Genomic DNA, 25170 nt, shown 5'->3' with positions numbered 1-25170 from the left:
AAAATTTAGCTAAGACCCTTCCTTCTCACTTTCTTGTTTGGGTTCTTGACTGTGATGATTGACTGTGATGTGTCTTGACTGTGTCTTCACGTCTACACTCACTTTCCACAGCTTTTTGCTATGTAAGCAGTTTCAACAAAAAAGGCTTGTGAAAAGAATGAAATCACCTCTTGGATTTAAGGAAAATTTTATCCAGTGGATTCACTGGTGACTGTTACCAATTACTTGATTGCTCCCCTGTGAGTGACTGGATATAAAATAGAGAACATAACCTACAATACTGTAGGTCTGTGCAAGAAAATAGCTTGCAAGTTAGGATTGATTGTTGCGTTTCAGGGAAATAATCAGCCTGAATACGAGAAACACTTAGATGACAGGACACTGCATAGCATATTTTAGCATTATTTTATATGTACTTTCTGCTTGCCCATGGAATCATGAGGTTATTCCAAACAACTCTCAGCACAAACCTCCTCAACTTTCAGTTTTTGACCATGCATTGAGAACTGCCCACAGGACAAATGATTTTTCCTAGTTTTTTTTTTTTTAACTCCAGTCAACCTCTGCCAATAACTTTTCCAGTCACTCTATACTACAGTTTCTGAGGATATTGTGACTAATTTTCTGTGAGTCTTTTCTCATTTTATATTAGAGACTTTTTTTTTTTAAATTCCTGAGACAGTCTATGGGCTGCATATTTTGGTGCTGTGGTTTCCAGACAGCGAAGCAGGAGGAAAGACACCTCTAAGGGATTGCTTAGTCCAACCCTGTTTAGATCAAGGTCAGCTAGAGCAGGTTGCCATGGTCTGTGTCCTCTCAGATTTTGTATAACTTCAAGGATGGAGACTATCTCTCAGCACAACCTGTTCTGCTCACCCTCATGGTAGAAAAGTGTTTTCTTATTTTTAAGTGTAGTTTCCTATGTTTCAGTTTGTTCCTCTTGTCTTTCTTGTCACTGGGCACCACTGAGAGGAGTTTGGTTCCCTCTTTTTTATTTCCTCCCATTAGGTATTTATATACATGGATCAGATCCCCCTAAGTCCTTTCTGCTCCAGGCTGAGCAGTCCCAGGTCTCTCAGCTTCCCTGTATATGAGATGCTCCAGTCCCTTAATTATCTTTGTTGGATTTTCTCTGCTAAGCTTGCCTCAGTTTTGTACTGAGGAGCCAGTGCTGGATCCAGAGCTCCAGATGTATCCACACTTGCGCAGACCAGACAGGAACGATCACCTCCCTTGACCTGCTGATTACACTCTTTGCAGAGCAACCCAGAATGCCTTTGGTCTTCTGTGCAGCAAAGGCAGGTTGCTGACTAAACTTGTTGTCCAAGAGGACCTTCAGGGCTCCAGAATAGCTCGATTCATCACCTTCTCAGGGGTTGAGGTGGGGCTGACTGGCCTACTCTTACTTGGATTTTCCATCTTGAAGACAGGAGTGACATTTGCTTTCTTCCAGTTCTCAGGAACATCCTTCAATTGTCATGACCTCTCAGAGCTCAAGAGTGGCCTTGCACTGAGACTGCTCAGCTTCCTTGGTTCTCATGCTTTCATCGTGTCAGGTCCCAGGGACTGGTGTGTGTCCAGGTTAAGTGGTCTCCAACCTGATTCTCCTTCACAGAGAGCAAGTCGTCTTCTCCCTCTAGTCTCAGGACTGGGATCCTCAGGCCCCTGAGATTAGAGGGAAAAACTGAGGTGATAGAAGGCATTGAATACCTCAGTATTTTCTGTATCCTTTGTTGACAGGTCCTCTACCACTTTTAGCAGCAGGCTCTCTTTTTTCGTCATCATCCTCTTGGTACTCAACTATTTGTAGAAGCCCCTCTTACCCTTCACATACCTCACCAGATTGACCTCTAGGTGGATGTTGCTTTTCTGAATCCTGCACACTTGGACAGTGTCTCTGTATTCCTTCTGTCACAGCAGGCAGAAAAGACAGAACAGTGAGCACTCTAATCTAATTTCTCTCCTCGAGAGAGACCAGCAGTCTGGGGAGCAGGCAGGGACAAAATTTTGAGCCCAGGAGCATGCAGAACACAGTATCACAGTATCACAGATTTCTAGGTTGGAAGAGACCTCAAGATCATCGAGTCCAACCTCCGACCTAACACTAAGTACTCCACTAAACCATATCGCTAAGCTCTACATCTAAACGTCTTTTAAAGACCTCCAGGGATGGTGACTCCACCACCTCCCTGGGCAGCCCGTTCCAATGCTTAATAACCCTTTCGGTAAAGAAGTACTTCCTAACATCCAACCTAAAACTCCCCTGGCACAACTTTCGCCCATTCCCCCTCGTCCTGTCACCAGGCACGTGGGAGAACAGACCAACCCCCACCTCTCTACAGCCTCCTTTAAGGTAACTGTAGAGAGCGATAAGGTCGCCCCTGAGCCTCCTCTTCTCCAGGCTGAACAAGCCCAGCTCCCTCAGCCGCTCCTCATAAGACTTGTTCTCCAGACCCCTCACCAGCTTGGTCGCCCTTCTCTGGACTCGCTCAAGCATGTCCATGTCCTTCCTGTAGCGAGGGGCCCAAAACTGAACACAGTACTCGAGGTGCGGCCTCACCAGAGCCGAGTACAGGGGCACAATCACTTCCCTAGACCTGCTGGCCACACTGCTTCTTATGCAGGCCAGGATGCTGTTGGCCTTCTTGGCCACCTGGGCACACTGCTGGCTCGTATTCAGCCGACTATCAACCAATACTCCCAGGTCCCTCTCGGCCAGGCAGCTTTCCAGCCACTCATCTCCCAGCCTGTAGCTCTGCTTGGGGTTGTTGCAGCCCAGGTGCAGGACCCGGCACTTGGCCTTGTTGAACTTCATACAGTTGACCTCAGCCCATCGGTCCAGCCTATCCAGATCCTCCTGCAGAGCCTTCCTGCCCTCGAGCAGATCGACACACGCACTTAGCTTGGTGTCATCTGCAAACTTACTGAGGGTGCACTGGACGCCCTCATCCAGATCATCGATAAAGATATTAAAGAGGACCGGCCCCAGTACCGAGCCCTGGGGGACACCACTAGTGACCGGCCTCCAACCAGATTTGACTCCATTCACCACAACTCTCTGGGCCCGGCTATCCAGCCAGTTTCTAACCCAGCGAAGCGTACGCCAGTCCAAGCCCCGAGCAGCCAGTTTCTTGAGGAGAATGTTGTGGGGAACGGTGTCAAAAGCCTTACTGAGGTCAAGGTAAACCACATCCACAGCCTTTCCCTCATCCACCAAGCGCATCACTTGGTCATAGAAGGAGATCAGGTTCGTCAAGCAGGACCTGCCTTTCATAAACCCATGCTGACTGGGCCTGATCGCCTGCTTGCCCTGCAAGTGCCGCGTGATGACCCTCAAGATAATCTGCTCCATGAGCTTTCCTGGCACTGAGGTCAAACTGACAGGCCTATAGTTCCCCGGGTCTGCCCTCCGGCCCTTCTTATAGATGGGCGTCACATTGGCTAGCCACCAGTCAACTGGGACCTCCCCCGATAGCCAGGACTGCCAATAAATGATGGAAAGCGGCTTGGCCAGCTCCTCCGCCAGTTCTTTCAATACCCTCGGGTGCATCCCATCCGGCCCCATCGACTTGCACACATCCAAGCTCCGTAGCAGGTCGCCAACCATTTCCTCATGGATAGCGAGGGCCACGTCCTGCTCCCCATCCCCTTCCACCAGCTCAAGGCACTGGGTATCCAGAGAACAACCGGTACTGCCGCTAAAGACTGAGGCAAAGGCGGCATTAAGCACCTCAGCCTTTTCCTCATCCTCAGTAACTAGGTTCCCCCTCGCATCCAGTAAAGGATGGAGATTCTCCTTAGTCCTCCGTTTCGCGTTGATATATTTGTAAAAGGATTTTTTGTTGTCTTTAACGGCAGTAGCCAGGTTGAGCTCCAGATGAGCTTTGGCCTTTCTAATTTTCTCCCTGCACAGCCTCGCTACATCCTTGTAGTCCTCCTCAGTGGCCCACCCTTTTTTTCCAAAGATTATAAACCCTCTTTTTTCTGCTAAGCACAAGCTGCAACTCTCTGTTGAGCCAGGCCGGTCTTCTTCCACGCCGGCTCGTCTTTGGGCACGTGGGGACGGACTGTTCCTGTGCCATCACGATTTCCTTCTTGAGGAGCGCCCAGCCTTCCTGGACTCCTCTGCCCTTCAGAACCGCCTCCCGAGGGACTCGGCCAACCAGCGTCCTGAGCAGCTCAAAGTCAGCCCTCCGGAAGTCCAATACAGCAGTTTTACTGGTCCCCTTCCTGGTCTCACCAAGAATAGAGAACTCTACCATTTCGTGGTCACTCTGCCCAAGACAGCTTCCGACCACCACATCTCCCACCAGTCCTTCTCTGTTTGTGAAGAGAAGGTCTAGCGGGGCACCACCCCTGGTAGGTTCACTGACCAGCTGCGTCAGGAAGCTATCTCCCACGCTCAACACTGTCAGTTTTCTTGGGCGGCTCCAATGCACAAAACTATTGGAAATCACTGTTTTACACTTAATGATTTTTTTTGGTTGGTTTTTGGTGGTTATTTTTTTGCTCTTTATTTACACTCCTTCATATTCCAGGTCATGCTTTTTACTCTGCATTGCACATTTACTGAACTACGAATATATTGATTTCTTATGTAAAAATCATGTTCTGTTGCTTGCTGTCTCATTTATGGACTCCTCTGAGGAAAATGTCTTTGTTAAAGTTGCCCCTTCTACAAAGTTAATCTCAGTTTATTTAATCAGAGAAGTTAAGGAAACATTAGAGATTAGCAGACCTTATGGTAGAGAGATTGTTTATGAGGCTAGTAGGGAAAAAAAGATGTTTCTCTTTTGTCATAACTTTAGTTCCTCACACCAAGTTTTCATGTGTAGGCAGTTCAGTAGAGTGAATTTAGGATTTAGGCTACATTTTATGTCATGTACCACAGTTTGTCAGGCTGATACTGATGTTTGGGTTTCTGCTTGAGTCTCTCAGTAAGAGTGGGCAAAACATGACACAACTTTTTTTTTTCTTTTCCCTGTTTGAATTATTCTAGGTGAACTGCTGCTGTGGTACTATTTAGGCAGTAAATATACCATACAGAGAATCAAGTAACTTAAACTCTTGGAAAAAACTATCTACCTAAGTGTGTGTCACCTGCCAGCCTAGAAATGTAAACTGAGGACATCCAATTCATTTTTTTTACCCTTGTTTTTCTCACTGGATTAAACAAAACAAAAAGCAAAACTGACCAAACAGACAAACAAAAGAAAATGCGTCTTAAAATAAGTACAAGTCTTTTATCATCAACTGTAAAAACCTTCCTATAACTTATTTCTTAAAAAAATAAAAAAAATGTTTTGGTATAGTAAAACATTAAATAAGGTAAGCTTCATGAATAAGTACCACATACCAGTTTGTATGGAGCTGTTTGCTGAAGCTGTTACGGAAAGGATCACAGTCCAGATCTGTAGTTGCTCTATACTAATGGCTATTCTGGTTTAAATAGATTTATGTTTTTGCAGTTGCTTTCATCTTAGAAGAGTTCATTTACTTTATAACAAAAAAAGGAGCTGGGCAATTTTTTTTCCCCTAGCTCATCAACTGGTTGTCATTCTTGCTCGTAAGTGGAAACAGTTGAGACAATGTATGGCCATACTTCCTTCTCATCCTCTTAGAACTCCAAATAAATTTAGTTTAACAGACAGGATGTTTAAAACAGTAGAATGAAGTTCTTCGTTTCAGTGATATGTAACTTTACTGATGATAATGCACAGGAGGAGTAAGCTCGAAAGTAGCGTCAGTCTAAACAGATGAGGAGATAACTGGATTCTAACTAATAAACACTAGGACTGTTCAACATAAGGACTGAAAATCAGGGAAGCTCCATCCACTGTCATCAGGCCTAATAGTGCATGAAAAGCTTTAAAAATAGCTTGCATTCAAAAGGAGTTAATATTGCTTCAGAAAGACCACTGTCTGGTTCTTATCCTTTTAGTAAAATTGTCATTCCACTCCAACATGGCCTTTGAGTACACGGCAAGTCAAAATTCAGTTTCATCAGTTAAACAGTCTTCTCTAGCATAGTATTTACCAAAGATTGTAGATTTTATAAAAATAGGTGTTTTTTTTTTTTGAGTTAGAATCTTAATTGTTTGACCTTAGTGTCGTTTTCTTCTTTTCAAAATCCTGTGAAAATCTAGTCTTACTGATTTAGTTACCATTTCTGAGAAAAAGAATAGTATTTTAAAAAAAAAATTGTTTTTTGTCATGACTCGATGTCTTTACTTCTGCTGCTGAATGCTGCGCTGACTATAGTGATAAATAGTACTGTGTTTGGAGAGTGGAAGAAAATAATTGATTAGACTCTTTCCCTTCATTTACCATAGTGCTGCTTTCCTCTCTGGGTTTGTGCAGTTTAATTTGCCATTGATTCTTCAATGATTATAATGTCATAGAGGAACCAGCGTTTATCTTCATTGTGCACCATAGACACTGGACCTGAATCTTTTCTTTCACGTTCTGGTACAGATCTGCAGTCATCTAATATGGTATTAAGCAAGGTCTCAGGCCAGCTGAAGTATATATGGCTAGTTCATCCTTCTTCTGTCACTGGCAACATCTAATTAGTGCCAGTCCTCATTCCACAATATTAGTTTTGTAGTTCAGGCCCTGAAAAACTAATTGAAGAGTAAGACCAGACACAGGAACATTTAGCTTGGTTACTATAGTCAAAAAGTTAAGTGTTATGACTTATATATGAGTAGTTCTACATAAACATAGCAGATACTTCACATTTTTTTAGTATGTAATATAAGGTAATTAGTGTTTTAAATTGCCTGCTCATTTCTTTTGGTTCTGATATGTTTCTGTGGGTTTCTTCCACTGCTGTAATGTAGTACTTGAATTGCAGGACTGTGGCAGTAGAATATGATAAGAAAGATCTTGTCTCCATCCGTCTCTTCTGCTGAACTCAGCTTATATCTGAAAACCACTTTCTATTTCAATGACATCTTTTCCTACTTTATCTTTCCTGTTATCAGGGCTGGTATTTCAGAAGAAAGCACTGTACTCTGAGTATAGAGAATCAGCCTCCCCTTCAGGATTATTTTCAAGGAATATCTACAGGAATTGATTGTGTGCGCGCGCACACCAAAAAAAAACCTGTTTTCATATCAAAATTATTTGGCTTCATGAAAACCATCTTCACTGAAAAATTCCGTAAGAATAGCAGATGTTTTTAATAACACTGAAATATTTCAATTTTCAAGATTCAATACTAATTTGATAATCAAGCATGAGACACAAGCAGAATTAGATGAGAAAAGGCTTTAACAAACAAGCCATGCAGTCAAGGCCTGAGCTTCTTGTGCAGCTGTGGCACATGGAAAGGGATTAAAGTCACAGTCCACCAATTCAGAAAATGGGAGAGAGGGGTATGGAAAAGACAAAACTTGGACTTGTGCATGGGATTCATTTACATGTAGGGCACTCCTCCATCCCCAACTCCTCTACCTCCCACCTACACCCGGAGTGATGCAAAGGGATGGAGGCTGTGGTCAGTCTGTAGCAGATCCTCTTTGCTGCTCCTTCCTCTGCATACTCTTCCCCTGCTCCAGTGGGGTCTTTTCTAGGGGCTGCAGTCATTCGGGACAAATCTGCTCCAGTGTGGGGTCTCCATGGGCTGCAGTCCTTTCAGGATAAACCTGCTCCACCGTGGTTGTCTCAGCAAGCTGCTGGTGAGTATCTCCTCTGGCATGTGGAGCACCTCCTCCTTTTCTGCCCCTGATGTTCACAGGGCAGTGTCTCATGCTTTTTTCCCCTACCCTTTATGCAACATCGTGTCCTTTCTCACAGGGTGGCTGCAGGCCTGGCCGTGCCCTGCAGTGGGGCCGTTAGAGCTGGCGGGGGCTGGCATGAGGCAACCCTGGCATCACCTCAGGCAGAGGCCCCACAGCACCCCACTGCCAGCACCTGAGCCTGGTACAAAGGTCCACAAATGAAATTATCCCCACAGAGTGTGTGCTCCGAACTCCTGTTGATGTTGATAGAGCTTCTGTGTTGTCACTGGATGGAAAGCCATATTCTTCCTGAATCTCTGAGTCCTTGAATGAATTTGCAACATGTATTAATGAAATGTTTCTTTCATGTATATTGTATGAGCACCTCACATTATAATGGCAAAGTACATCCTAATCTGAAAGTGTTATTTTTTTGTTTGGTGAACTGAGTTTGATGGGCTGCCTCATCAGCTTTGCGTCAGAAGCAGCGTTGAGTTTTACATACGCAACTTGAAAATACAGATGCAAAAACTATGGGAATCTGAATCCCATATGGTAAACAGCTTCATAAAGCAAGCCTGTACTACCACATAGAGAAAGAGATCGATATTCTGAAGGCCCGAATTTGCAATTCCTCATTTCAGTCTTGGAGTCATAGTACAAACGGCATTTAGAGCAGCTTGCAACAGCAGCTTGGCCATTGATTGCAGGGAAGAGAAGGAACTGGGTTTTGGTGTCCAGTGCAGGAAAAGTGAGAAAAAAGGAAGAAAAAAATATTTTGTAGGGTTTAAGTAATAGTAGTAGTAGGAAATGGAGTATTATTAGTTCTGGTTGCTAAGATAATAGAAGTCCAGGTGTAACACAATAATCAAATGTAAAATGCAACATCAGCAAGTGATTAAATCTATTCTAATTTAACTCATTTATGCATTTTTGAACATCCCAAACTATCAGGTGGCACCAAATATTCACAGTAATGATATAACTCTTCTATCTGCAGTCATTAAATATAAAGTCTACTGCTGCAAATTCTGTCCCAGCAGACTGAACAAGTGACTGATAGCACTGCAATTTTGTCACTGCTCCAGCTTCAACATGTCTCCATGGCTTTTAAATATCTCCAAGGAGGGAGACTCCACGGCATCTTTGGGCAGTCCTTGCTAGTGCTCCATCACCTGCATAGTGAAGTGCTTCCTGATGTTCAGACAGAACCTGTTGCGTTCCAGTTTGTGCCTCTTGCCCTGGCACTGGGCACCTATGAAAAAAGCCTGGGTCCATCTTCTTAACACCCTCTCACAACCTTGTTATGATTGTCTGCTGATCCTGATCCAAACCTCTCAACTGCAGATGGAACAAGTACAAGGAGAGAGAAATGAAAAGTGCAGGTGTGATGTTATCAAGGTCCAATGTTGTCATTTATTATTGGAATAGAACTGCATGAGACAGCCTACCTATTGATCACAATTGTGTTCAGCAGTCTCTAATTGTTGGTTAGGGTCAGGCAGTTGTGAGTGATATGTAACTTGACAAACACTTGAAATATCATCTCTTTTATCACCAGAACTTGGTGTGAACCCCAGATATTACACAATGTATAGGACATTACAAAATGAAATGCATGACTGCATTGAGGCCCTTGTCAAAATCAAAGAAACAAAACAATGCAGTGAAACTGTTGTATTTGTTTAAAGATTGCATATATTTAAAGAGGTCTTTTTAAAAACATAAGATGTTTTTCAGAAGCCTATGATTGTTTAAAGAACACTAAGTTTTTCAGAAACCCATAAAGGAAAGGCATTGTGAACAGATATGTGTACTGTAAACAAGACCTAAGCACCAATATAGCTGAAGTGCAAGAAAATGAATAGGAGGAGCAGTAATTATTTTTAAGCAGTGATAGATTTGTGAATGTTTCTCAATCTACAGTTGTAGTGGTCAGAAAAATTAGTGTGAAAATTACATTATGATTCAAAAGATTTTCTTTCTTCATAAGATTCAATTTTACTGGTAGTCAAATGAAAAAACCTGCCCTCAATAACACAAACTCACTCAAAAGATACCTTAACACGTGAAGTCATTACTGGGTGAAATTATCCCTCATCCTCATTCAGCCAAAACATCATGCCATAAGATGAGGACTGGTCCGAAGTTTTAACCCTGCTTTTTTACAAAGCTGAATGCTATTGTAGGATGTTTTTAAGTTTAGGCAAGTGTTTACATATAACTACACTGAATTATCCCATCTCTTTAATAACTCGGTTTGCATCATAACCAAAGAACATGCAGCACTTCAAAATATATGTTGGATCTCCTTGTGTCTGCTTTAAAGCATCCTTTTAGGGGTTGTCTGCTCTGCAAGGATAGTTAATATATTTCTGGTTGTAGCTTATAGCTTCCTAACTGTTAGAAAATCTGGCTTTTGTGGTTGACTGTACTGAAACCAGCATACCTGACAAAATCATACTGGGCAAAAATATTTGGAAGTAACTTAAATTTATCATTAATTCATCTGTTCATATTTCCATTGCTTATTGCAGGTAACATTTACGTTAGTACTGCTGAGCTGGTGTAATGCAAGGAAGGACACATCATGAAATGGAAACATTATCCTTTTTTGGTCATAGTAGCTGCATGCAGCCTTTCCAGATGTCATCACTTACTGGGTCAGCTTATTCCAGGTAGGTACCTTTTTATTTAAACATGAATGTTCGTATTTTTACAAAACATTTTTATGATGTCACTGTGAATGTGTGCATGTATATACATAAAAGATTTCTTTCTGTGTGTGGGGGGGGGATAAGTTCAGAAATTTATGTACATAACGGTATATTGCAAACATAATTTAATAAGTGCTGTAGTGTCTGTGCTGCAGTGAATTTTTTTGTTTCGATTATAAAGGACAATATAGAAAAGGAGTGGCCTGAAAATCAAAATATGAGAAGATTAAGGTGGCTATTAAAACATTCCTTTGATTAGCACTGTTGGCAGGGGGAGGAAGTACAGAGTGCAGAACAGACTTGAAGATCAAAGAGAATAGGAAATCTATAGAGATCTTTGCTGAAGGAGGAAAATAGCAGGCCACTATAAATGTGAAATAGCTGAAATACAGTGTTTTTGGTGGAATTCAAGACATTGGTAACTGTGCTTCTGTCCACATGTGGCAAGTCTTCTTCGTGCAGAGAAGTGTAGTAAGTGTGTACAAAATCAGCAAAATGCTGTCCAGCCTGTCCAGCTTGAAAGGGGAGGTGGTGAAATAGATAGCTAACCAGTATCACTCTGCTGCAGTGAGCAGTGTTTTTTTTTTTTAATTGAAGCAATGGAGGAAATGGAGGAAACAATTTTATTTTTTTCCCTCTTTAGAATAAACGGGTAAAAACAGCTTTTGAGTCATCATGAATCATTTTCAATATTTATTACGGAAAAACTCAAGTTATGTTCAGTGCTGCTAATAATGGGTATTTACTCATTAAAATGTAGGAAGACCCAGTAGACATATTAAAAGAAAAAAACGTGACACAATGATTTTTTGGTGGTTTTTTTCCCCTGTTTTGGATTTGAATAATGTAGACAACTTTATTGGCTGGATTTCTGACTTGAATACACTGTGCATACAGATTTTTTTGTATATACAGTTCTCCGTATATCCGTAGGCAGCTAGTTCAAATATAGACTACTCAATAGAAAGAGAAAGGAACAGGTTTTTCCTTCAAGGGTTTGTTGACCTATAATGAATGGTGGCTCATGGAAGGTAAATTAAGGAAATGAAATGGTACCTTTTTTCTTTCTGATTTTGTTGGTTTCAAATGCGTTATATAGGAGAAGCAAAAAGACTCCAGAATAAGGGAAGATGTAAGTTAAAATTATCATTTTAAAAGTTTGACCTTAGACTTCAAAAATCATTTCAAAGCAATTTACTTGTCAGACAGACATCTACTGCTCTTTTTAAAAAGAATGCCTGCAGATCCAAATGTATTTGCATGATAGCTACCTCTATCTGCTTTCATTGGTTTCAATTTAGTCATAGTTTTGTAGACACTACTAAAAAGGCTGTTGGCATTGTATTACTTTTTCCGTCAAATTAGTTTCAGAATAAAATCACAGGTGGCATTTTGATTTTGTCCCTGCTTTGTAATTTTCATCACAGACCCTAGACTTGAACCAAGAGATTACTCTGCTTGGCCAGACATCAGTGTGCTTAGACTAGCTGGCAGGGTGCCAGAAGTGCGATTATCACAAAAGATCAAATAAAGCAGGATTTTTTTTTCCTTCAAGCAGTTCATCCCATTCATTTTGTTCTTTTCATGACTTTCTTACAAAGGCAAGTCTCTCCTATTTTTTTTTAATGCGCAGAAAGAGAACTGTGCAAAATCTGAAAGTTTCCCCTATATTTAATGGGGAGAAAATAAAAATAATAATGTTTCTTCAGATTTTTTCTGTATTCATGGAATCACTGTAGAATGGTTTGGGTTGGAAGGGACCTTAAAGATGATCTAGTTCCAACCCCCCTGCAGTGGGGGTGGGGTGGATTCTTAGATATCACGTCTTCGATATTCAATATTTGATATTCATATTCTTAGATATCAAGATATTATATCTCAATAACAATATATTGGATATTATTGTATCTCAATATAACAGTACATAACAGCTTTTTCTGAGGATTACTAAAAGCACTAAACAGCTAAAATGTGTCTGATCTTAGTACTACTAATTTAAGTATTTTTTGTTTCAGTAAGAAAACTTGCTTTCAAAGCATCAGATTCAATGAAATAATTTTTAGGTTACTTTTCCCGTTATAGAACTCCTTAAAAATTTTATTGTTTCAAACCTTCCAAATCTAAACATCAAAAATGGTTCCAGCTTATTGATGACATAGCTGTAATTTCATGTGACAAACCATCAGAAAAGTGTTAAAGTTTACCCTCAGAACTGGAATTCTTGACTTCAGTAAAATGTGATGAATTTTAATGGTGGTCTTACAACTTTGAAACATTTATTGCATTTTTTTACTGAATCTTTTCATGTATTCTCGTTGAGTCGCACTCTTTTGCATATGGGGTCCACAGGGAAGTACTGTCTCCCCCCTTTATTAAAATCACGGCTGAGTCTTTCATCTCATGTCATTACATCTTACCTCTAATTCACATATAAAATACACTCTCAGTTCCACTATGGCCGTCTCCTGAGGCATAAAGTATCTCTGCCTTGGCATATCTTTATTTAATCAGGGGTTGAACATTGTCTGGGAAAGATGTGATTTGTTTTCTTTTGAGTTGCCTTGCATATTTAAAAGCTGGATAACTTCATAGCTGATTTTGATGATTTTAAAGTGCACTGATCTAAGAAAACTTGACATTAACTAATGCTATATTTTGTCTAAATGCATGCATCGAGCTTTATGTTTTCAGTTAAATCATTGAATTGTTTTAAAGTTTGCAGTTACTACATTGTCAAAAATATTTAAGAACAACAGAAGAACTACAAAACCCACATGCAGAAAAAGACTAATAATTTAAATTGGGATGCTTGTGGTTTTTTTTGTTTTTCCAGTTTTCTTTTGTAAAGGTGGGAACAAGCTTTCAGATTCGTGGTCTGATAACAAAAACAGTAGGAACATTCCTCATGGACCTGGCTGGGCTTGGGATCCTTACTTCAAGCAGGGAGTACTGTGGAAGTGCCATCCATCTGAACTGGAACAGAGGCTAGATATGTGGTATCGAGTTAGTCCTTGAGCTTTACAGAGATGCCTGGACAACAAAAGACTTGTAAAACCACGTAATGACAAATTTTGAATGCTCTTGGTAGATTTAATGGTAGATTTTTATAACAGAATTCTTGTAGATCTTAGAGAGAGGAGGATGAGGAGAGAACTTCTTTTGAACCCAGGTTTTTGAGATTTTGGTAGAAGCTTGTGTACCTCCATGGTCTACACATACTGTCTCCCAGTACTTGAGCAATACTAATGTACTAGAAATCTGGCATTTTCATCATTTTCAAGTAAAAGAAGTGTGGTTTTTTTTATTATTTTTTTCGGACACCTGTTTTGATTTTTAAATGTGAAGTGTATTTCTTTTCTTCAGGAAATAGTTCTCCTTTAGGAGATACATATAAGCAACAAAGTGTAATATATATAAAATATACACAACAGAATGTAAATTTGAGAAATGTTTCACTAGTGAAACTTTGAAACAAATGAAAAAAAACAAAAAACATTCTCTGATAATCATAGAAGCCTACCAAAGTCCTGAAGAGAACCAACTCAGGATTTGACCTCTCCTGAAGTAAACAAGAATATTTTAAATTTTCTATTCCTGAGCATTTCTTGGCTTGCTAATGCAACATTGGAGAAAATATGTTCACTATCCTAGCTTGTTTACCTCTTTCAACAGGAGACAGTTATTAAACATAATGAAACTTTCAGAAATGCAAATGTTCTTTTTTCATTACCTCTAAATTTTAACCAGAGTAGGCACTTTTTGCCTACCTTTAAAGCCATGCTGAGGTGTAAGCTGTCATTTTTGGAATCTAAAGCTTTTATCTAAGAGCTTTCATCAAGTTAATCATAACCCAGTAATGTAAGTCACTCTTCAGGTCTGCCTTTTCTACGAAGTTATTTGGTGTGTTTTTTTTTTTTTTTTTTTCAAAATCACTTAACTTTTCAATCCTCAAGAATCTGTGATCTGGCTAGTGAAAACAGCTTACAGATTTGCAGGTTCCCTTTGTTACCTGCTTGTCAAACTACTAAATTTTATCTGAATATGGTACTCCAGGTTTCTAAGTGTTTTATACATTCTGACAAGAAATTCGATTTTCTTGTGTCCCTTCAACCTCTGAAGTTGCCCTGAAAAAAATGGTTCCTAGCACTGAAAGATCTTCATTTGTTGCTTAATAAAGATCATGACCATCTTTTATAATGTAGTGTACACACACAAATTCTCCTGTGCTTTTAACATGCCTGAATTAATTTTCAATCAAATATCCAAAATAAATCTGTGATCTGAGTAAGGCATTGAATAGTTCACTTGAAGAATGTATCTAACTTTATGATTTTGCAGATATTTCTGAGGGTAATGTTAAAATATGAAAAGTTTGAACCAACCTAGTCCACAGTTTACTTACTGCCTGTCTTTTGACATAGCCTCAGAGGCAAAAAGAATTGGATTCAGATTCCATGCAAGCCCCTGTTTGTGAAGTTGCAAAGGAACAGTGAAGACTCATTGAGCTAAGGAAATTAAGAGTGACCTTAAAAGTACTCCCTTGATACTTTCTCAAAGAGTAGGACATGTGGATTTAAATTCCTTCAGCTGGGAAATACCTGAGCATAAATTTCACCCATTCTGAGCAAGTTATCCAGCAGCTGAGCTGATATTTACAAAGATGGCAGTTTTGTTGGTTATATTTTTCTATTGGTTTAAAGTAATGATTGTTCATACTTTTGTGATGAGCCAATAAACATTTCAGAGTACCTGAACAGGAAAGCCTCGTTTGTAGGTCAATGGGGAAATAAGGCAGAGGATAGATGCCAAAAAACTCACAACATATGTAAATCTGAGCCTTCTCAGGAGCACGGCTTAAATTCCTTGGAGAATATTAATTCTAAATATGGAAGGACATGATTTTACAGGGTTAAATTTTTAAATATAGGTCCCCAAATTCCATATAAATTTCACTTATTCTGGAGTTGAATCTGAGCCAAAATGAAGTTAACTTTTAGCTACTTTTGATTAAAGCCATATGTACAAAAATGAAAGTGTATAGTTCTGATATGTAGGCACTCATGCAAAAATTTAGGTTACAAGGCACATCTGGAGGTCATTTAGTCTGATTTTTTTTTTCCCCCTCAAAACAATGTTGTCTTCAGAGTTAAATCAGGTTGCACAAGGCCTTGTCTAGCTGAGTGCTGAACATCTCCAGGGATGGAAATATCATAACCTTTTTTGGACACTTCCCCCCCCCCGCCCTTAGAGCCAGCTGGAACTTCTCGTATTTTGTGATCTTGCCTCTTGTCCTTTCACTGCTCACGTCTGAAGGAGAGTCTGGCGTTCGCTTTTGGGAAACTTTCTGTAAGGTAGCTGAAGTCTAATTACAGACTCCTCCCTTGGACTTCTATGTGCTAAACGAACCCATTTTCTTAGCCTCTCCCAGGTTTTCGTATGTCTCAGCCCTCTGATCATTCTAGAGGCTCTCCTCTGGACTCTGTCCCACTTTTCTGTTCCACTCTTGGCATGGCTGTTCTGTTGACAAAATGTAGCAGCAAGAAATGCCCTATATTGGTGCACGTTCTGCAGTAATTTTGTGTTCAAAAGCCTTATGATACATCAGTCTTGGCTATAAATTACATTTTTGTGATCCTAATTTAATATAACTTTAATTAATGCATCTGGAAGTGATGCATAGCAAGGGATGATGATTTAATGTATCATTTTCATTAGTAAGTGCCTCAAAATTTGTGGACAGTGGTATTCAAGGTCAAATTCAGAGAGAGTAGTCAGGCAGTTTAGGCCTTGCAGAGGTCAAGAAACATGTGGAAAGATGTGTTTCTGTCATCTGCGCCCAATCAACGTGAAGCAGACAAAATATTCTTCAAACCAGGTTTGAAACAAATACCTCACCACCTTCCAACCAACACAGACATTAAAAAAAAAAAAAGATAAAAGATAAAACCCTCAAAACAAGAAAAGCCTGCAAACCTGCACACCTTTTGGTTATCCCTTTGAAAGATAAACCTTACAGTAAAAGTATTTAATAAAATAGACAAAATAAAAAACAAAACAGAGGAAAAAAATGGTATCTGTGCTCTTGTAAACTCCAGGTTTGTTTTGTACATTCCTAGCACAGACTGTACTGCAACCTTTTGTGGAGAGGAAGCAGTACCAGCTGAAGTCATCTAATTTGACCATGTATGTTTATGCATGTGTATACACATTTGTAAGCGTGCATAACTACATACAGGTATCAGCTGATAACTCCTTACTCAAGGGACATTTTGCATCATGGAGTATTCATTTTTCTGTGAGGTGCAGGTTAATACGTCATCCTTGCAAAATATTTGAAAAATGTATTTATATCCCAACACTGATAAATTAATGCTAGATCACATTGTTATGCTATAATGTATACGTTATCAAGGAAACATGGTGTTTCCATGAAATGATATCAGGAACGATATCACTGTGTATAATTTCTGTTATTATGGTACAAAATGGATTACTTAAAAACACAAGAGATAATCATTTCTTGTTATAAAATGGCAGCTGTATATACTGTTGTATGGCAATCATTACACTGTTTTCAGTTAATCTACCTCCGTAATGATGTGTAATTTACCTAGTCATCCATCTCTGCTGATAGAAGCAAGAAAACTAAAAACACATAGCAGTTTTTTCTTAATTTTAAATATTGTGACTAAAATTCTTCTGAGTCTATCTGACATACGCCAGCTGATTTTTACAATTTTGTCAGTTACCAATCTGTTTGACTGTGACTGACATAAGCACATGTTCGAAGTTCTCAAATTATTTCTCATTCCTTGGCTTTATGGTTTCACCTGAAGTTTTTTATGCTTTTTTTTTTTGTTTGTTTGTTTGCCTCCTCTCCTTTCTTGGCAGTATGACAAAGGTTTGGAATTCCTATCACTAGAAATGCTGTGCCTTGAAAGAGGACAAATGTTGAAGGGGAGAAAAAAAAAATCCCAGCACATGCCTTGCCTCCCAGAGATTGTCACTGTGTACACTGAGGTCTTAATAAATAAAAAGATTGCCAGCTGTACTTCAACTCGTGGCTCCTTTATTAGCCTTTAGAAAGAAAGAAATAAAGCATGATGCTTTATTTAATCGTCTGAATATACGGAGACAAACGAAGAGGCACAGTAATCAGTAGTCTGCAAGGCACTTAATGAAGAAATCCGTATTTTTAATCTAGGTGTAGAACACGTACCTATTCTGCTTTTATGATGTGGCCTTTGTGTTGAGCCTGTCTAGAAGAGCACATGTGCTGCACCGTCTTCCTAATTAAGTCATCAAAATGCACTGGAGCAAACTGAGTGACTTGCGTAGACCAATATAAGTAATTTTAGTTCCTCTATTGCTTTGTTAATAGAAAGTGGCACTGTTCTAGATTATGACTGATAGAGGTTAGACGATACAGCCTGCTCTTATTGTGCCTGGAGGTAGACCCTTCTCTAAGTAGCTTCTGTGTATATGTAAGAAGGGGGCACTTTGCTTTGTTTCCCTTTTTCTCTTACTTCTTGAGGATGTAATCACAGATGCATTTCCTCCTTCCCACCCCATCCCCCAAATTCCTGTCTGTGATTATCCTCAAAGCACAAAGATAGTCTACTTGTTCTGAATATAGTGAAGGAATATTTTCCAAAACTGATCTCAAAACCAAAGTTTTGGGAAGGGTATCCACTAAAATTAGGAGATAAGTAATAAGAAAATATGTCCACAATGACAGTCAAGCTCTTGACAACAAAAGTTTTGATATATATAATGAGTAGGGAATCTTTTCTTTTTGATATGGATTTGATTGGCCACTGCTTGAGATTTTGTTTAAAAAAAAATAATAACAACAACGAAATTGTAGACTGGATTCTGATGCTTTTATTGGCAAAACTGCTGGTAAATACTCATTGTTTGCTTCACAAATAGTCTTACTTGAAGCTCTACGTTTTAGAGATAAAATATATTAATTATAAGACTGACAGTCAGGCCTTGAATATCTCTTATAGGCATTACAAACTCACGGTTTCTTAGTCTTGTGACGCTCCAAAATTGGTAGCAAGGTTACTGTACAGATGTTTGCATATAATAATCTAAGAACGCATTTGCTTGAATTCTACTGTAAAGACTGTGTTTCGTGCAGTTAATGAAGAATCTGGCACAAACACTATATATATATTTATAGATAATGGAAACATAATTTTGACCAGAACTTGTTCTACCTAAATTAGAACTAACAAGGATACAATATTTTTACATGATTTATCAATTGTCCTGAGATTAATCGTTGGTTACAAATGTACAACACAAAATGACATAGAGTCTCTATTGAATTTAATTTTTATTTAGATGATGAATCTGTTAGACCTTCAAAGCAACTTAATGTCTTTAACATCAATTATAAAACTAATTTCAGTCATATCAGTGAAAGAATGTAACAATTTACAAGGGTGTTTTTACACTTATCATTATTCAAGGGGTTACCGCAGGCACATCTATACTTGCTAATTTATTTTCAGCACTGTGTAATAGGGTGTCTATGGATGCTTTATTAAATATTTTAATAAGTGTCAAATGTATTTGCACAATTTCTGCCTTGACAAAGGGTGGTTTATATACACCTGTATCTGCATATTGAAAAAAAAAATATATATATCCTTTTGTCAGAGACTGCCACTTTATCCACCTTATTTTTGCTCTAGATTCACAGGAAATTACTACCTTCTGCTTAATCTGAATTTTAAATCATAGTGCAACCGGTGAAAGCAAGCAAGTCATATTTTAAGATATTTCTCACCCTTAACTGTTAGATTGACACTAACATCTTTAAGTATTTATACTATATACATCATCACGTTATCAGTACGGCAATATGTATATGATTAGTTGCTGTGTTCTTTATTCCAGCTATTTTAAAAAGTGTATTATTGTTAATAACAGCATAAATATTTTTCATACATTAATTATTGTACATTAGTTGTCAAAATAGCATGTCAAATGTTCTTTGTATGTTACTACTAGATCAGGCAACCTACCTTCCTCTGTTGTATGAAAACAAAGAGCCACCTATCCTTTAAAAATGATTTTTGCTTAGGGCATTCTTACAGACTACCATGAAGATAAAAGACCCTTTAACAGTGCTGTGAAGCACATCTGGTTAGTCATTTACTGTTAAGTTCCTGTGTTTAGACATTTCTTTAATTACATTTTGGGTGGCTTTTTTCTTTTTTTTTTTTAAATCCTCACATACATTTCCCTAAGGATAAAATTTAATGATATTGTTTAGAACTTGCTTTTTAAACCAGATCATAAATGACTGAGGTTTATGCCTATTTCATTTTGACATGCAGCTGATGTGACCTCCAAGGTCACGCTTTTAATATATGAAAATAAAAAGGCAGCTAATGGTACCCAACAAAAGGATGTGCTGCTTTTTGTCATCTTCCTCTCTCTCTCTATTTGCAGTTATGCCCTTCAAGATTTTATTTACATACAGCACTCCCTACTAAGTAAGATTAAGCAATTTCCTGTTCACTGTATGTCCGTCTGGCACTTAAGAGTTAAATGTTTAGGTGTAAAATTAAAGATTTTGTTCATGTACAGTACTATTTCAGAAAACATACTAATTTAGTATCCTTCATCTAAAAACATGGCACCACATGCATAAAGTTGATGACTTGTGTGTTTTGAAATTAATGTTTAATCATGTCTTCTTTAATCATACGTTACAGTAAAATTTCTGAGAGTTAATACTTGAAATCTGCTGTATACTTAAGCTTCTTTGCTGATTTGGCCTGTAACACATAAACATCACAGTTTTGAAAAGCGTGGCACCCATGGCCAATTTGATCAGTTGGTTTCCATCATCTCCTTTTGCCACATGTCTAAGTGCATGTTTGTTTGCAGATGGTAGCTGATAAGCTGCATTTTGTCTGGCTACAGATCAGGACTATGCATTCTGTTAATTCAGAATTGGTGCAAACAGAGGTTAAAGCCTGCAGATGTTCATGATACTATTTTCCACTGAGGACCTGGGACATTTTGGGTTCATCAAGAGTGTATAGGTGGTTAAATAAGAACTAAGTCATTGCTTGATTATGTTCAGTTGCCTCTTTAATCTGTTCTCTGATAAACAAACGGGAACTAGAAAATAATGAATCTTTATACAAGTTTTCCTATATTTTACTATTTCTTTTGTGTTTATCACCAGTTTATAACATCTCATACTTTCGTCTTTCACTTTTTCATTTGTTTATAATCCCAAATACTTGTGATTGGCTCTATGGTAAGCTTTAGGTTAACTTCAGTCAACGTTGCACAGAGAAGATAGTATCTATCCTTAAATGTCAGCGTGGTGGCCTGCTTCTGACGTATCACTCATGGGGGCTTCTGATTCTATGTTTAGGCTGGAGCTGTTGCAGGGAATACAGATTCTTTACCTTTGTTTTAACATATGCCATGAACAAGCTAATTTGGATTAGTCTCAGATACACAGATCAAAAGTGGTGCTTGAATCCCATGGTGTTCTGTCCTAAACTTTCAAAAAATGCAGACTATCCTGACTTAGCGCTCAAAATACAGAAAACTTAGGTGTATGAAGAAGACAGTGATTACTGTCTACCTTCCTTGTTTCTTTTCCATTCCTTTAAAACACATCTTTTTCAAAATTTCACTGTCTGTGAAAGGGCTTACTATATAGAGAGGCCAAAATGTTAACTTTGTTTGTCTCCTCCCACATTCACACAGCTTACCTGAACTGAGCTCTCTGCTGTCATGGCTAGATTACTTGTGGGACCTGAGCTAGCTTATTTAAAGCCTGGGACCTTGACTTTACACTGACAGTTCTTTCACTGTCTGCGGTCTTTATTTCCTACTGCTTTTCTTGTGGGACTTGATAGTGTTTTATCCTATTGTAGACACATTTAAAATTATAATATGGCTTGTGAATGAAATAGGCCTCTAATTTATGTTTTTTTTTCAGAAATATTCCATCCTTTTTTTTTTTGGTCTACTGTGGTTTTTGAAAGACTATACAAAGGAGGGCTTTTTAACAGAAACATTAGAAGAAATAGTTGTGCATGTTGTAGCAGGAAAGTCTGAATCATCTAGTATTTCAAAGGAATTAAGTGCAATGAGAAAAAGGATGGTTTGAGGTCAGTCATACCTTATGAAAGTATTCAGTCAGTGTCAAGTTGGCTTTGAGCTCTCATTGGAAATATTTAACCTTTCTATTACTGCAGAAATTCCAATCAATCTACATTATAGTCACCTTGCAAGAACTGAGAGAAAACCCTTGGTCAGCATTTGCAGAACAGTCTGTTTTGCTCCTTCAGAAAAACTGACAGAATCTTGATTATTAAAAATAAACTAGTATATCCTCTTTTCAGAAAACACCAAAAGCAGATATATTAGACATGGAAACATCAGTAATATGTTTAAAATTGATGAAAGCGCATTTTCCACATTTTTGGAAGCTAAAGGAAGTTCTAGAGTAAAACTGTTGCAGTTTCATTCTAGGCTGATTGCATGAAATCCATATTGTAATAGATGGTGACATAGGCATTCATGTACATAGCAAAGGATAAACAAAATTTTAATGCTACAGAGCCAAATTAACAAATTCCACTTAACGGCCATGGGACACTTGCAGACACCGTTAAAACTTGCTTATGAATTGACTTGTGTCAAATTAAAGAGTTAAGTGATTCTGGTGAAAACTTCATTTTACTTCCTATTTTAATCTTTAGTATGTGTCTTTATTCAGTCTCATAGAGGTACATCAGCAGATATTCTGTTGTACTTGGTTCATCGTTTTTCATTTTCTGGTTGTGAAATAATACCATTTCTCTGCAGAATTGCTCCTACCTCATGGATATTTGTGTGTTTTTTTTTTTTATTTTTATTTTGACTACGGAGAGATTTTAGCCTGTTTATGTAAAGAAGTTGAATATGTAGGAGTAGCGTGAAGCTTTTATACTTCTGGAATTATTTTTTTATTTCCTGTTCAGTTACAAATATACAGCAAAGTTCTCAGTCATTTGGAAAGTTTATTTCGGGTTTTAGTAATGATAAAGCAATGAACATGGCTATATGATTTATAGGTCCTAATAATGGGAACTTTCTTCTGACTAGCTTAATTATTTTGGACTGAAATTTTCTCTGCTTCCAAGGAATACAAATTCCTGTGTTTGTTTAATGTAAGGGAAATGGTTCTGATATATAGATAGATAGGTAAAGGAAAGATCAGATAAAACAACTTCTTTTTTTTTTCCACTTGTTAGTACATAGTTAACATCTTGGTGCAGGAATTTGAAATTCAGCAGTGAGACTTGCTTGACATCTTACTGACAGCTCTTTGAAAACTTAACTCAAATTTATAAGTTGTATAAGGCCCTGAAATTTCAGATCAGCAGCTGATACTGGTTTTGACACATTGGAATTTGTGAGAAATTCTTTCAAAGTTCTTAAACTGGAAATGATGAGCAAGAATTTCTCTGTGATCATTGCTTATGAAGAATAGGAACTGGACTTTGGAGAGAGATCAGGAAGATTACCCAGTCCTTCATTCTCTTAAGGTGATACAAAATAAATTCCCAAGAGAGAGCTGCTGAACGGAAGAGCCAGTTCAACAAAAAAGGTGTGGGAAAAGTATCAGAAGGTGTTTTATTAATGAATTAGGAAAACAGAGATTTTGCTGTGGAATTTGACATGATGGGAAAAAAGAGTGGGACAAGGAAAGGAAGACGAACATAACAGAGGGATTGGTGCAGAATGGCTGCTACTGTAGGACCAGCAGCAGTAAGAGCCTGGAAATAAATGTGGGAAGTCCAGGTCTCATCCTTCAGTGCCTTCAGAGACTGATATCCTATTTGTGCTTTTCTGTGTTGAATTGTTTAAATAGATCCATATCTCTGCCCCCTTCAGACTAAAAAGTAAAGTGCAGGGAAGGAGTTGCTGTGTTGACTTTCATATTGAGATTACTCTTGGTACCAACTGGATGCTCTTCAATAGTTTCCTCAGCCCCAGGAGTTAGGAATCACTCCTGGACTGCCTACTTCTATTCTGAGGCTGCGTAGTTCCTAATGATGAAGAACAGGAAGAGGGCTGGCCAAGGAAATGCCATAGAATGGATTATAATGAAAGAAAATTAGTCACAAAATTAAATGTTTAGGTTGTGAAGAATTCATCACCAGTATTTCAGTTAAGTGAATGAATATTTTTTGTTGCAGTTGATAATGCTTGCACTCAGACTATTTATCTTAGATTACCCTGTTTTGTATGATATCATTTCATGCTGTCCACATTGTTAAAATTCCTTTTGCAGATACCCTATCGTGTACAATAATGTTCTGTAAGTATGCTAGAAATCTTTCTGCACATATAGTGTTGTCATCTTTTTAACTTGGTTTAGCTTATCTCATAGTATGGTATGTCTGAGCATTAATAAATTCGACCACTCTTGTTTTTTTTAATTACTCTCCTTCCTCCAGTAGTCTTGGAATCCATTAACAATTTTTTTTTTGTGATGGAACAGAGAAAGAGAATCCAGGGAGATATAAAATACATATGGGAATTAGCAGCTGCATAGAGAGAGAGAGACCCAGATTAGTACCCCTAGCCATCAGCACATGGTGTAGCTCAGGATGTGTACATGTTGGGGTTTGAGTAGATGTAACTAGAGGGCTTGTAGTATAGAGGAGGAAGGAAGAAAGGAAAAGACATGCAGAAGGGCATGGGGGACTGGAGGAGAAAGGAAATCACTGGTGAAAGGATTTCAGAGGGGGTTTCACAAATACGTAGAAGGATCAAATGGGAGAATGTAAGAGAATAGGGGCTCGTGCTGTTTTAGACTTATTGTTTGTGGAACAATTTCATTTTCTATAATATCTGTGTCTGAATGCATAGTGCTTCCAGGCTGCAGCCAGGGTACTCTCATTAAGAACTACTGTTTTTATGTTGCCTGTCATGTTTCCTATGCACGTACAGAGAACCGGAATCCATCCATACAGCTGCCACAGGTTTCCTAAGTGCTGCTGCACAAGAAGCTTCAAACTGCTGGCAGGTAGCCATTAGTAGTTCACACCTCGTTTCATCACAGAATATTATTAAGGTGTGAAATATTCTTTAAAAAATGAAACCTGCTGTGTCTGATCTTATATGAACCAAATTTGTGGAAACTCTAGGTGTTTTGAATGGTAGGCCCACACTCCTTACCACTATTATAGTGTTAGAAATAATACCTTACGTTCTGTATCACATTTTTTTTTCCTAACATATCTACTGATTCATAGGCCTAAACTTTCTGTTTACAGGATTTGGAGGGAGAAATCAATAGGTGTACCCACAATTAAGTTTCAGTATTACTGTATGCAGAACTCTGAATGTAATTGTTCAGAAATGGCAGCCTAACAGCACTGTAACTTTCATTTAAAACAAAACAAAACAAAAAAAAAACAAAACTGAAGTACACAAATATTTGCAAACAGAAGAAAAAATATTTACAAATAACTTCTCAAAACAGGAAATCATGGTTTTCTTTATATGCACTTCCTATTGCTGTATTCTCTCCCTCAGTGAAAGTCTCCAGCCTACTGTCCAGCCCCATCAAACTCCTGTCAAACGGGCAGAATTTTTTCATCTCTGTTTTGGTGCTGTGTTCTTCATCCATCCAACTAGTTTCACCAATGCAGAATCTGACTCAAAATGCTTGCAGCTGAGTGGATCGC

The 25170-nt window shown here is 38.5% G+C and overlaps 1 protein-coding gene across 2 annotated transcripts in view; it reads left to right on the top strand.

The window, feature by feature from the left end:
• Positions 1-25170, top strand: part of ROBO1 (roundabout guidance receptor 1) — a 697351-nt gene that overhangs the window by 46182 nt on the left and 625999 nt on the right. For both annotated transcript variants that reach the window (XM_083820574.1, XM_083820573.1), the window contains exon 2: positions 10262-10402. In XM_083820574.1, the coding sequence (XP_083676700.1) occupies positions 10315-10402 (88 nt within the window). In that variant the 5' untranslated portion in view covers positions 10262-10314. The remainder of the gene's footprint in view (positions 1-10261; positions 10403-25170) is intronic.

Source organism: Anser anser (assembly GCF_964211835.1).
Source record: "Anser anser genome assembly, chromosome: 1".
Classification (NCBI taxonomy): domain Eukaryota; kingdom Metazoa; phylum Chordata; class Aves; order Anseriformes; family Anatidae; genus Anser; species Anser anser.
This window is presented reverse-complemented; position numbering and strand designations above follow the sequence as displayed.